The 12,611-nt window shown below is 57.1% G+C and overlaps 2 protein-coding genes across 4 annotated transcripts; one reads left to right on the forward strand and one right to left on the reverse strand.

The window, feature by feature from the left end:
• Nucleotides 1–92: 92 nt before the first annotated feature.
• On the forward strand, nucleotides 93–4,500 carry PTRH1 (peptidyl-tRNA hydrolase 1 homolog). Its single transcript, XM_014863658.3, has 5 exons — nucleotides 93–270; nucleotides 642–861; nucleotides 1,117–1,216; nucleotides 1,394–1,439; nucleotides 1,541–4,500. Exons 1-5 carry the CDS (start codon nucleotides 175–177, stop codon nucleotides 1,721–1,723), a joined length of 645 nt encoding a protein of 214 aa, XP_014719144.3. The 5' UTR covers nucleotides 93–174; the 3' UTR covers nucleotides 1,724–4,500.
• Nucleotides 1,856–8,213, reverse strand: CFAP157 (cilia and flagella associated protein 157). Of its 3 annotated transcripts, XM_014863655.3 has the most exons (9): nucleotides 7,957–8,213; nucleotides 5,543–5,814; nucleotides 4,703–4,856; nucleotides 3,995–4,262; nucleotides 3,519–3,649; nucleotides 3,143–3,293; nucleotides 2,604–2,770; nucleotides 2,308–2,473; nucleotides 1,856–1,992 (listed from the first exon to the last, which is right to left on the reverse strand). In XM_014863655.3, exons 1-9 carry the CDS (start codon nucleotides 8,196–8,198, stop codon nucleotides 1,921–1,923), a joined length of 1,623 nt encoding a protein of 540 aa, XP_014719141.3. In that variant the 5' UTR covers nucleotides 8,199–8,213; the 3' UTR covers nucleotides 1,856–1,920. The 3 variants fall into 3 exon arrangements, with proteins under 3 accessions (XP_014719141.3, XP_014719138.3, XP_070374808.1); XM_014863652.3 differs by having other exon boundaries at nucleotides 1,921–2,473; XM_070518707.1 differs by lacking the exon at nucleotides 7,957–8,213 and adding an exon at nucleotides 7,801–7,859 and having other exon boundaries at nucleotides 1,921–2,473.
• Between the last annotated feature and the right edge of the window lie 4,398 nt (nucleotides 8,214–12,611).

Here is a 12,611-nt window from a genome sequence, read left to right on the forward strand (position 1 = left end):
TGCGCGGGCACGCAGACACGGCCGCCGCCCTCCACTTCCGCCCCTCAGAAACATGGCGGCCCCGCGGCCCGCCCCGCATTGGACGCCGGCAGCGGCCCCTGCCCGGATGACGGCCGCGATTGGCTGCGGGCTGGTGACGTCAGGGGGCGGGCTCCAAGCCGTGAATGGGGCAACATGCAGCCGCCCGGGCTCCTGCGCGCGGGGCCGTGGCTGAGCTGGGCCGTGAGCCGCTGCGGTTTGGAGCCCCGGCCTCCCGGGAAGCGGTGGCTGGTGAGTGGAATGCGGGGCGGCGACGCAGGCGCTCCCGGGCCCTAGCTTTAGTTTGCTGTTGTCTCCGAGGCAGTCCCCCCAATTCCTTGTCTCAGTTTTCTTATCTAGAAATGAGTCCAATACTCCGAGGGGCTGCAAACTTCCAGGGACTCTGCTGCTGCACCGGGGCGCCCTGTCTGCCTGGCCCGCGGGCCCCCAGTGTCCACTCAGCCTTCTGGAGTCTCCGGGGTCTCTGCGCCCCGTCTTCGCGCCCCTTCCCCACTCCGGCCCTGCTTTCCGATTCTCTTCCCCTGCTTTGGGTTCCAGGGGGCGCTGTGAGATAGAGGGTGGCGAGAGTTGTCGGGACTCAGTTTCCTTGGTACCGCCTGCAGGTGGCCGGCCTGGGGAACCCTGGAATGCCCCGCACGCGGCACAGCGTGGGCATGGCGGTGCTGGGGCAGCTGGCACGGCGGCTGGGTGTGGCGGAGAGCTGGGCCCGCGACCGGCGCTGCGCCGCCGACCTCGCTTTGGCCTCGCTGGGGGATGCCCAGCTGGTCCAGCTCCGGCCGCGACGGCTCATGAACGCCAACGGGCGCAGCGTGGCCCGGGCTGGTGAGTGGAGGGCACCAGCGGCGGGCCAGCTGGGAGGGCGCAGGGGCTGGACAGGGGACTCTGGGCTGCGGCACACAGGCTCGCCTCCAGGTGCCTGTGGAGCTCCAGTGGCTCCATGGCCCTGGGTACTTGTGGGAGCCTCAGTTTATATGTGCAGTGGGGTTAATTGTGGGCCCTCCTTATGGGAGCCGTGAGTTGGGACAACCCCCTCTGGGCAGATGGCAGTAACCAGGGCCACCATTTCCCTGTGCCAAGCGGAGCTGTTCGGGCTGACGGCTGAGGAGGTCTACCTGGTGCATGACGAGCTGGACAAACCCCTGGGGAAACTGGCTCTGAAGCTGGGGGGAAGTGCCAGGTGAGGCTCTGAGCCCATCAGGGTGGGATAGGCAAGCTGGCCTCCCAGCTGGAGTGGGGTAGGGGTGCCGCCCCCCGTCTCAGCAGGGAATAGGGTGCTCTGACCACAGCTGGGCTGGGTAGGGTGAAGGGTGCTGACCCAGGGAAGCACTAACTGCCCCTCCCATATCTCTTGAAGGGGCCACAATGGAGTCCGGTCCTGCATCAGCTGCCTCAACTCCAATGTGAGTCTGACCCTCTGTCCTGCACTGGGTCGGGTGGGCCAGCATGGGGCCCCCTGACACTGCTCACCAGTGTTCCCTGGGCCCTTCTGGCTCCTGCATAGGCAATGCCGCGGCTGAGAGTGGGCATCGGGCGCCCCCCGCACCCCGACGCGGTGCAGGCCCACGTGCTGGGCTGCTTCTCCCCCACCGAGCAGGAGCTGCTGCCTCCTCTGCTGGAGCGCGCTGCTGACCTGCTCCTGGACCACATCCGTGAGCGCAGCCGGGGGCCCTCGTCAGGCCCCTGACACCGGGGGACACAGCTGCCTGCCTGACTGCTGTGCCCACACACCCAGCCACGTCCACAGAGGGGCCACGCCAACCTGTGGTATCCACTTTTTATATAACTCTTCTCTGGGCTGCTCCAGGCCGCCTACGGATTAAAGGAGGGACTGTGGTTGGAACGGTCCATTTCTGGGATGCGGGCTGGCCTTCTCTCTGGGGCTTACTTGGAAGGTAGGAAAACTCCAGGAAGACTAAACTTTTTGAACCTTTTTGGAGAACCAGCGTTGTGGATCTGTAAGATGAAAGATGCCAGTTTGGAAGCTGAGGCGTTCTCTGGGGTTCCCAGCCTACCCCTGCCTGTAGAGGAGGAGAGGGCAAGGTCCAGCAGGCCCCCCTCCCAGGGGATGTTTGGGCACGCCTTAGCCCACTGAGACCTTGCCACACCTTTTTTGGGCCCATTTTCCAGCTGGGAAAATGGAGGCTTGGAGAGGTCCAGCCACATCTGCAAGGCCACACAGCTGGCAGAGCCGTGCTCTGCACCCAGGGCTGGCTGCCATCTTGCTGTTGCTGGAGCCCTTGGCACACTGTCCTCAGGGCTACTGTGTACCTGGAAGGTTCCCACACGGGTGGTGTGTGAAAGCAGCCTGAGGTCCTCAGCGTTGGGTGGGATGTGGGGCCGTCGAGGGACGAGGCCCAGGTCCCCCGGCTGGTAGGGTGTGATGCCAGATAGCTGCTGCAGCGGAGTCCCCGTGGGTGGCTGGGTGCTTGACTGGCTGTGGGGAGCAGGCTGAGACTCAGAGAGGCTCTGAGGAGCCAGATTTCTGGCCCAGGGTGAGCTGAGGACAGCCCTTGGACAAGTCGCATAGCTGCCTCCTCTGAGGTCACACAGGGCCACTCACTCACCTCTCCCTGGGCGGGCTATAGGGCCGGCTCTCCCAGCGGGGGCACACAGCTATCTTGGGGCTCAGGACCACTGCTGAGCTGAGCATGGCCAACAGCTGCTTTAGCATCTCCATGTGCTGCAGCTGGAACTCGATGTCAAAGTCGCTGTCCTCCTTGTCTGGCTGTATCTGCCGGTGGGGGAGGGGGTGGGCCCGTGGGAATCAGGCCATTGTGGCCCCACAACCCACCTGGGAAACTCAACACCAGTGCCCGTTTTCTCAAAGTGTTCACTGCCGTGGTGGGATCCCCATTCTCCAAATGGGAAGACTGAGGCCCGAGGCCTTCCAGGGCCTCAGAGAAGGACCCTGGCTCCTTTGAGACCTTGAAAGGATCTTCGAAGTGCAGAATCAGAAAAGGGCAGACTTGCCAGGAGTCTTTCAGGGGAAAGATGGGGCATCTGGCCCTGTCCCAGCCTTCTCCAGGTGGCCTGGTGATCTCTGAGCAGTTTCTGTCCTTGGCCCACTCCCCCTGCCCCCTACTTTCACCCACTTCCTGTTCACCTGCAGAATGTTCTGTAGGAAGGACGTGGCCTGGACCAGGGCTGTCGCCAGACTTGCCCGAACCTTCTGCTCTGTGGTCAGCTCGTGCTGTAGCCGTTGTGCCTCGGCCTGCTGCCGCTCCAGCTGCAGGCGCAGCTGGTCTCTCTGGCTCCTGGGCCCGGGGCCGGGACAAGTCAGCCGCCTCCCCACTCTAGGGCGATGGGCCCAGCCATTCCTCTCCAGCCCCTAGGGGACCTCAGCCTGTTTGACGGACAAGGCCTCCAGGCCCTCCCTCTAGAGTGGGAAAGTCACTGGCCCGTGTCATGTGGCCAAAAAGGGATGGCTCCAGCTTGGCCTCCCAGCCTGCTCCCCCCTCTCGCCCCTCTGCGGGCCACACCTCAGGTCCTGGTTGTCCTTCTGCAGCTGCTGGAGGCTCTGCTCCAGTTGGCTCAGCTGGAGGCGCAGCCGCTCGGCCTCCACGGGGCCCTGCTGTTGCTCACGGCACTTCTCCGTCAGCAGGAGGATGATCTGCGAGTGCGGGCAGGTGGCCGTACCCTGGGCCTACCGTGGGCCCTCAGCCAGCCCGCGCCCCCAGCCAGACTCAGCCAGGGTTCGCCCCCTTGTACAGAGGGGCCACATCTCTGGGCGAGAGCTGGGCAGAGCCGCCAGCTACCAGGCTTGGGTTCTACTTTAACCAGTTATGAGGGCTTTAAGCCAAATTAAGCAAACCCAGAGTGGGGCCCAGCACCCCAGAGCCCCCACAAGGAAGTCCCCGTCCCCTCACTCCTGCCCCCCTCGTGACTTAGCTGCAGTGTGAGGCCCTCCCGGCAGGGCCCCTCATGTTCCCCCCCAATGAGGGCCTGGTGGGCACACCTTCTGGTGGCCTCTGCTGTGCTGGGCCATGACCTTCTGGGTGTTCTCCAGCAGCTCCAGCTGTTTGCACAGCTTGTCCTGGGTGCCCTTGAGCTGCTCGTTCTCCTGCAGCAGCTGCATGCCTTGCTGGGATATCTTGGAGAGCTGCAGGGTCACAGTGCTGTTCTCCATGATGGCCCGCTTTGTCGTGTCCCACATCTGGCTGGTGGCCACCTTGCGGAACTCGGTGGCCACCAGGTTCACGCGCTGGATGATCTCCTTCTTCAGTCTAGTCGGGATGGGTAGGAGTAGCGGGGTGTCAGGCAGAGTGGGCACAAGCTGCAGGCACCCGCCTCCTACGTGAGGGTCCCCAGAGCGCCGAGGGCCGCCTCTACGCTCCACCCACCCCAGGATGGGCGGGGCTACAGGCAGGGAGCTTTTCACTGTAAACCCTTTGTACTTTTGGAATTTCAAACTATATCAGTGTATTATTACCTATTAAATAAATATAATTTAAGTCACAAAAAGTGTCAAAAGGAGCTTCAGGGGTTCTCCTATTCCAGCGTGAGGACTGGAGCTGGGGAGCTTATTCGTGTTTGCCCACCCTCCATCCGTCAGCCAGGATGCTCAGGAGCAGCAGGCTGGGGAGCCATGAACGAGCGCAGTACCTCCACTAGAAGCTGAGGCGGGGGAGGCCTGAGGACTGGGCCCCAGCACCCGCCTGCCCACCTGTCCTTGTCCAGCACCGACTTCTTCTCCAGGTTGTACACGTAGTCCTTGTATTCGCTCTCCTGCTTCCGCAGCTGGTCCTCCAGGGACACGAACTTCTCCGTGAGCTCCTCTTTCTGCAGCCGGAACTCCTCCAGAGCTGCCAGCTTCCCCCCTGCCCCACCGCAGGGCACAGTCCTGGTGAGGGGCTGCCGCAGGAGGGCAGGGCCCAGGGCGGGCAGCAAGGGCTTTGAGCCACCCCCCCCCCCCCCAACGTCCTCCGGGTCCTCCTTTTCTACGCTTCCAACAGGCCCGGCCCCCTGTCCCTACACTTGCCGTGCCCAGTCCTGCCCACCCTTATTGCCTTAGTCTGGAGTGCTCTCTCTCCTCTCCTCCACTAATCTGAAGAAGCTTTGTTCAGGGTCCACCTCCTCCGAGAAGCCTCGCTTGACACTCTCCTCTATTCCCCTCTCATGAAAGTGACAGTGGTAACAGCTGCTGAATTTGAACACCTTCTCTGGGCCAGGCACTCAGGCTGTCAGTAAGCCTCAAAACAACTCTTGCTAGCTGGGTAACCTCGGGCAAGACACTTCACTTGCTGGAGTTGCTTCCTCACCTACAAACGTAGGATTGCTGGGAGAGTTAGGGACGACGATGTGTGGGAAGCGGCTCACAGCTGTTATTCAAGGTAGACGCACTATCCCCATTTCCCCGGTGAGAAAACTGAGGGTCGGAGAGATGTGCTTGCCCAAGGCCACAAAGGTAGTGGTAGAGCTAGGATTTGAGCCCAAAGAGCCGGGGCCTTGGATTCCTGCCCCCGGGGCGTGTACCCCCCAGGCTCGCCCGCCAGGGCCCCCTCACCAAGGACGATGTTCTCCGTGGTGAGCTGGTCCTTGGTCTCCTGGAACTCGTGGCGCACCTGGGCGAGCTGTGCCTCGAAGGCATCCTTCTCCATCTCCTTGGCCAGCTGCAGGCTCTGGAGCTGCTCGTTGAGGTCGGCGATCTCATCCACCCGCTGGTTGAGCGTGCGCTTGAGGAAGGTCACGATCTCCTTCTTGTTGTTGGCCAGCTGCTCAAACTCCTGGCGGAACAGCTTCTCCTGCACGGCCAGCTCGTCCCACTTCCGCTGGTACCTGAGGCAGGGGCAGGGCAGAGAGGTCCAGGGGCTGGCCCGCTTCCCTGAGCCTGCCCATAGAGGGCCATTCGAGGTTCCTCATGGACGCTGGGAATCCAGCCTCATCTCGTCCTGTGCCCTCTGAGCTGCGCTCATGACCACAGGCAACACCTGTGCTCAGCTTTACGTTCGTTACGCCACTAGAATGTAAGCTCCTGAGGGCAGAGGCCTTTCTGTTATGTTCACAGCTGTGTCCCCGACGCCTAGGACAGTGCCTGGCACATAGTAGGTACTCAGTGTGTATTTGTTGAATCTTCGCAACAGCCCGTAAGGAAGGGGGCCTATGATGATTATACCCGTTTTACAGATGAGGAAACACAGGCACAGAGGGATGCAGAAACTCCTGGTGAGTAAGTGGCAAAACCAGAACTTGAACCCGAGTCAGTCTGACCCCAAAGTTGAGGCTCTTAACCACAAGCTTACTGCTGCCATCGCCAGCTCCGCACCCTCCCTAACACTTCTGCACTTTGCAGTCCCGAGCCTTCGCACCTGCTGTCTTCCTTACCCTCGTCCACTGAGTGAACCCTCCTCAGTGGGGCCTTCTTGTTCCTGAGCCACATTTGTGACTCTCTCTTTGGTGCCCTCCTGTAGGTTGGCCCTTGCCCCACTGGGCGGTCAAGACCTGGTCTCATGTCTGTCTTCTCCACTTGGCAGACCCCTCACCTCCTCCATTTCTATATTCTCAGGCCTTGGCAAATAGTAAGTGCCCAGTGACTGTCTCCCAAATGCATTTTTCCCAAGTACATTCCATCTGGTGTCTCAGCTTGAGGGAAGCTTGTGAATTTTTAAGAGTGTCACATAATCAATTTACCGGTTTCCAGTGAGATAATTGATAGAAGTTATTTGGAAAGATGTTTTACTGCATAATTTACTCAGCCAACATCTTTTGAATGGCTACTGCATACGGGGCCCTGCAGGGCGCAGTGCTGAATGACCTGCTTGATGGCTGGAGGAAGCAGCCTGGGGTAGGGAAGTCGGAGGGTCACGGCCCCATTCCCGGCACTTCCTCCTCCTGGGGTGACTTCCCGTCCCCACCTGTGTAATGGCTATGCGTCAGGCCCTCTCTCTTGGGACCGTTTCAAGGATGCAGTGAAGGCCAGCACAGGACCGCCTGGTGCACACGAAGGACTCCACATTAGCTGTGAGCATCTGCAACACCATCTGGGGAAGCCTGGCTGCCTACTCGGCACCAAAGGGGTTTGTCTTTTTTTTTTTTTTGAAAAGATTTTTTTTTTTCCTTTTTCTCCCCAAAGCCCCCTGGTACATAGTTGTATATTCTTAGTTGTGGGTCCTTCTAGTTGTGGTATGTGGGATGCCACCTCAGCGTGGCTCAATGAATGGTGCCATGTCTGCGCCCAGGATTCGAACTGACAAAACACTGGGCCGCCTGCAGCGGAGCGCGCGAACTTAACCACTCTGCCACGGGGCCGGCCCCAGGGGTTTGTCTTTTAAGGGTCATCTGAGACTGGGCTAGTGCATCTTAACTGGGAGGAAACTAGTTTTAAAATTGGGCAAGTGAACGCGTCTCGGAAGTTAGGGAATCCCCTGCCACATACCACCACCCAGGTCACACAGTCGTGAGGCCATAACCCTCCTCATTTACATTTGGGGAAACTGAGGCCCGGCCAGGGGAAACAACTGGGTTTAGCAGCTGGGTACCACAGCGCAGGGAATCAGGGCCCAGGCACTCGGTCCAGGGTGGGGCGGGTGGAAGGAGGGATGTATGCCCATATACCTGCCAGGGGGCCGCCATTTGCAGTTCATCCCCATTTGAACTCTGCCCTTTTATAAAGTGTATGATCCCACAGAGCAGGAGGGAGGCAGGGGGAGGGGCTGCTTGCCTGGGATGGAGTTGCCAGTTAGCATTGGGACCCCAGGACTCTGGGAGCAGAGCTGGGGTCGGGAAATGCATTTTCCCTCAAATCGAGAAGGCTTTCAATGTTACCTATAAGGAAACTGAGGCTGGGCGTAGAGGTGGCGTCTGGACATCCTAGGGTGGGGCCAGGACAGAGGCCTGGGACCCCCTGCTGAGCCTGCACAGCGGCCAGCTCAGAACAGGGCTTCTGACCCACAGGACCAGCCTCCCTGCCGGCCCACCCACCGGGCCAGCCTGTCCTCCAGGTCTCGGATCTGGATGTGGTAGAATTCCCGGATCTCCTCGCCCACAGGCATTTCCATGGGCTTGTTGGCCACACCGGCATCCTTCTTGTTCCCTTTCTTCTTCTTGACCTCGAACTCCTTGGCCGCCTTGCCTGCCTTTTTTTTGGGAGCCATGGCTGGTGGCAACCACTGCTCCAGCTCCCCTTTAAGAGGCCAGGTGGTTGCTAAGGAAGTTGGTCTCATACATAGAAACGAACAGAGGGAGCGAGGCAGGGCTTAAAGGGACCCAGCCCTTTTCCCCAGTGGGGCTGGGCATCTGCGACCAGTCTCCCCCTCTAAGGCCTAAGGCCGGCAGCACCTCCTTGGTCCTGGGCCCGGTGTCCCAGGCCATGGCATCTCAGAGACCAGGATACCAGGCTGTCCAGGCACTCTTTTGGGCTCTGGGGAGCCCCTCTTTCCCTGGAAATAAGGGGCCTGGGAATATCAGAGTGGGAGGAGCCCTAGAAACCACCACCCTGGCCCTTTGGGCTAGTCGGGGGTCGGAGGCTTCTCCAGCGCCCCCCAGGACTAAAGGAAGCCGGTCACGGGGCCGAGGCCAAGGAGCCCCTCCCCTGAAGCTGTGAGACCAGTTTGTTGATTCTTTGGTGGTGCGGCTACACAGCATGATCATTCTCTCGGGTCACCCAAAGCAGGGTGGCGGGGCCGTATTGTAAGAAATGGAATTTGATATCAGAGGCTCCCGTGCTGGGCTCCCCCGACCTTCCTCTCCAGAGCCTGGCCCGGTTTTCCACAAGGTTCGGTGGACAAGCTGCATCTGTCCCATGCTGACCCCTGTGGACAAAGACCTCTCTGTCCCCTTCGCCTGGGGTAACAGCATCCTGCGGGGGGAGGCAGGCGAAGTCTTGCCCTTCTCCAGAGCCACCTCCTCAGGGAGCCTCCGTGCCACCGTGCCCCATCCACTGAGACCTGAGGTGTTTTAACTTCTGTAGCCACTTAATAAGTCAGGGTTGTGGGGAGCCACCACTGGGAACAGGGACAGCAAGGAGCCGGGTCCTATAGCCCGTCCCTCTGTCCCCGTGTGCTGGTGTGGGTGCCATGGGTCCAAGGTCCTGTTCAGCTCCTGGTATCCCAGGCAATGGGGGTTGTGCCCTGCAGGAGGCGAGGGGACATCTCTCCTGTCCTCTCTGGGTCTCTTGTCATCAGCAAGGAGCTCCTTGCAGAGCCCCCTCCAGAAGCATCTAGGCGAGGGGTTTCATCCTGCTCCGTGACTTGAGGAGCAGGTCAGGGCATTTTATTGGGTTTTGTTCTTTGGTCCTACAGAATTGGAACACTTGACCACGTGTCAGACGGTCCCTGAGCTTCAGACCAAACATGGCCCTGACAACGATGAAGCTGCTGACTGGAATGGCCTCTGCTCTGTCACACAGGATTCCCGGGGGTGTCTTCCGTGTGGGCCGGGCTTGTCTGGTCTTGGCTGGGCTCACTATGTGTCCTGCCATCAGCTGGGGGCCAGCTGGTCACTCCCAGGCCTCGTGCAGCTGGCTGTTGGCAGGTGCAATGGAGAGATGCCTCTCGTCACCAGGCTAGCCCAGCTTGTTAAGATGGTGACTGAGAGTCGCAAAGGTATGAGAGCCGAAGTGGCTGGGCCTGTTGAGGTCCAGGCCTGGATCTGCACAAGCTTGGTCCTGCCACATTCCACTGGGCAAAGCAAGTCACAGGCAGCCCAGAGTAAAGGGGAGGAGCCGCAGGGCACAGCGGCCACTGTCACAATCTATCCCAATCTTGATCTTGTCGTTGCTTTCAGCTCTGGAAAGGGTTTCTTCAGGTTTCATTCCGGGATTTGGTGTAGTTTTAAAATACGGCTTAACACAAAGCATGATATTTTGGCTCTGGAGTCAGGGTCAGGCCACTTGCATCCTGAAGGTAGATCGCATGAACCAGCCCCTTGATAGCAGAGAAGTGGCATGCTCAGTGGCATGAAGAAAAGTTCTCAGGCTTGTGGCCCTTGCACTTCCACATGGAGATGAGCAGTCCTAGTGCCGCCTCCAGCAAGCTGGAGAAAGTGGAACAGCCAGGGCTTGCAACTTAACTGCGGTCACAAGTTTCAGCACTGCATGAAGATCAGAAGGCAAACTGTGCACCGCCAACTGGGGACACCGGCGAGGAGCCTGGTGGCCTCCTTCATTCACATGGCCAGACCCCCCCCACTCGCCGCTCCCAGAAACTGGGCTCTCTCAGCACTGCTCCCAGTGGCCCTTGGCTCACAAAGGAGGCATCAGCTAACTGGAAAACCATTTCTTTTTCTTTCTTTTTTATTTTTTTGAGGAAAATTAGCTCTGAGCCAATACTCCTCTTTTTGCTGAAGAAGACTGGCCATGAGCTAACATCCGTGCCCATCTTCCTCTACTTGATATGTGGGACGCCTACCTCAACATGGCTTGCCAAGCAGTGCCACATCTGCACCCGGGATCCGAACCAGCAAACCCTGGGCCGCCGAAGCAGCGGAACGTGCGCACTTAACCACAGCGCCACGGGGCCGGCCGCTGGAAAACCATTTCTGAGTATGGGGTTTTGTCTTTGGGCAGCTACAACAAAATGCCACAGACTGGGTGGCTTATAAACAGACATTTATTTCTCACAGTTCTGGAGGCTGGAAGTCTGCGATCAGGGTCCCAGCCTGGTCAGGGGAGGGCTCTCTTCTGGCTGCAGATTTCTTGTTGAATCCTCATACGGCAGAAGGGGCTAGGGAGCTCGTGGGGTCTCTTTTATAAAGAGCACTAATCCCATTCATGAAGGCTCTGCCCTCAGGATCCAGGCACCTCCCAAAGGCCCCACCCAGTGCCATCACCTTGGGTGTTAGGTTTTCAAGATATGAATTTTGAGAGGACACAAACATTTAATTTCTGGTAGATTTTTAAAAATTTATTTTTATTTTAAACTGTGACAGAATATAAAATTTACCATCCTAACTATTTTTAAGTGTGCAGTTTTGTGGCCTTAAGTGCATTCACATTGTTGTGCAACCATCACCACCACCCATCTTGAGAACTCTTCTCATCTTGTAAAATTAAAACTCTACCCATTAGTGAGGCCGGCCCGGTGGCGCAGTGGTTAAGTGCGCACATTACGATTCTCGGCGGCCTGGGGTTCACCAGTTTGGATCCTGGGTGCAGATATGGCACCGCTTGGCAAGCCATGATGTGGTAGGCATCCCACTATAAAGTAGAGGAAGATGGGCATGGATGTTAGCTCAGGGCCAGTCTTCCTCAGCAAAAAGCAGAGGATTGGCAGTAGTTAGCTCAGGGCTAATCTTCCTCAAAAAAAAAAAAAGAAAGAAAAAACTCTACTCATTAATCACTGACTGACTCCCCTTTCCCCTCTACCCAGCCCTTGGCCACCATCATTCTACTTTCTTTTTTTTTTTTTAAAGATCAGCACCTGAGCTAACAACTGTTGCCAATCTTTTTTTTTTTTTTTTTCTGCTTTATCTCCCCAAATCCCCCCGGTACATAGTTGTATATCTTAGTTGCACATCCTTCTAGTTGTGTCATCTGGGACAACACCTCAACGTGGCCTGACGAGCAGTGCCATGTCCGCACCCAGGATCCGAACCGGTGAAACCCTGGGCCGCCGCAGCAGAGCGTGCAGACTTAACCACTTGGCCACAGGGCCGGCCTCTCATTCTACTTTCTGTCTCTATGAATTTGACTACTCTAGGAAACTCGTATGAGTTTTATTTATTTATTTAAAGATTTTATTTTTCCTTTTTCTCCCCAAAGCTCCCTGGTACATAGTTGTATATTTTTCGTCGTGGGTCCTTCTAGTTGTGGCATGTGGGATGCCACCGCAGCATGGCTTGATGAGCGGTGCCATGTCCGCGCCCAGGATCTGAACCGGCAAAACCCTCGGCTGTTGAAGCAGTGTGTGCAAACTTAACCACATGGCCACAGGGCCGGCCCCTGAGTTTTTTTGATAGTAGTCACCTTAATGGGTGTGAGGTGGTATCACACCGTGGTTCTGATTTACATTTCCCTAATGATTAGTGAAGTCGAGCATCTTTTCATGTGCTTATTGGCCATTTGTATATTTTCTATGGAGAAACATCTATTCAAGTCCTTTGCCCATTTTTGATTTGAGTTTTTGTTGTTGTTGAGTTGTAGGAGTTCTTTATATATTCTGGATATTAACCCCTTATCAGATACATGATTTGCAAATATTTTTTCCCCATTCCATGGGCTGTCTTTTCACTCTGTTGATTGTGTGTTCTTTGATATACAGAAATTTTCAATTTTGATGTAGTCCAATTTATCTCTTTTTTCCTTTGTTGCCTGTGCTTTTGGTGTCGCCTGGGCATGGGATTTTAATGATAAAGAGAACAAGCTTGATCTGAGCACTTCTCCTTGACAAAGAGGCAGCCCTCCTTCCAAGAGGGGACCAAACTCCGCTCAGCACTGTTTGAGTCAGTTGAAAAGGGAAGCATGAGTGTTGACAACTGTTCTTCCAAATCATTTTCCACTTTCTATGTGTGTGTGTGTGTTTATTTTATTGAGGTCACACTGGTTTATAAGATTATATAAATTTCAGGTGTATATTATGTTTCGACTTCTGTATCGTGTTCGCCACCAGAAGTCTAGTTTCCGTCTGTCACCATACACA

The sequence above is a fragment of the Equus asinus genome, chromosome 10 (assembly GCF_041296235.1).
Source record: "Equus asinus isolate D_3611 breed Donkey chromosome 10, EquAss-T2T_v2, whole genome shotgun sequence".
NCBI classification, from domain to species: Eukaryota; Metazoa; Chordata; class Mammalia; order Perissodactyla; family Equidae; genus Equus; species Equus asinus.

Bases quoted from the DNA above. Each gene is read 5' to 3' on its own strand.
- PTRH1 (XM_014863658.3), top strand. From the start codon at position 175: ATGCAGCCGCCCGGGCTCCTGCGCGCGGGGCCGTGGCTGAGCTGGGCC. The intron at 1,217-1,393 runs GTGAGGCTCTGA...TATCTCTTGAAG, and splicing joins AAGCTGGGGGGAAGTGCCAG to GGGCCACAATGGAGTCCGGT. The intron at 1,440-1,540 runs GTGAGTCTGACC...GCTCCTGCATAG, and splicing joins TCAGCTGCCTCAACTCCAAT to GCAATGCCGCGGCTGAGAGT.
- CFAP157 (XM_014863652.3), bottom strand. From the start codon at position 8,198: ATGAGACCAACTTCCTTAGCAACCACCTGGCCTCTTAAAGGGGAGCTG. The intron at 5,815-7,956 runs GTGGGTGGGCCG...CCCCTGCCTCAG, and splicing joins CTGGAGGACAGGCTGGCCCG to GTACCAGCGGAAGTGGGACG. The intron at 2,474-2,603 runs GTGAGTGAGTGG...TGCTCCCCACAG, and splicing joins TATAGCCCGCCCAGGGAGAG to CCAGTCAAGCACCCAGCCAC.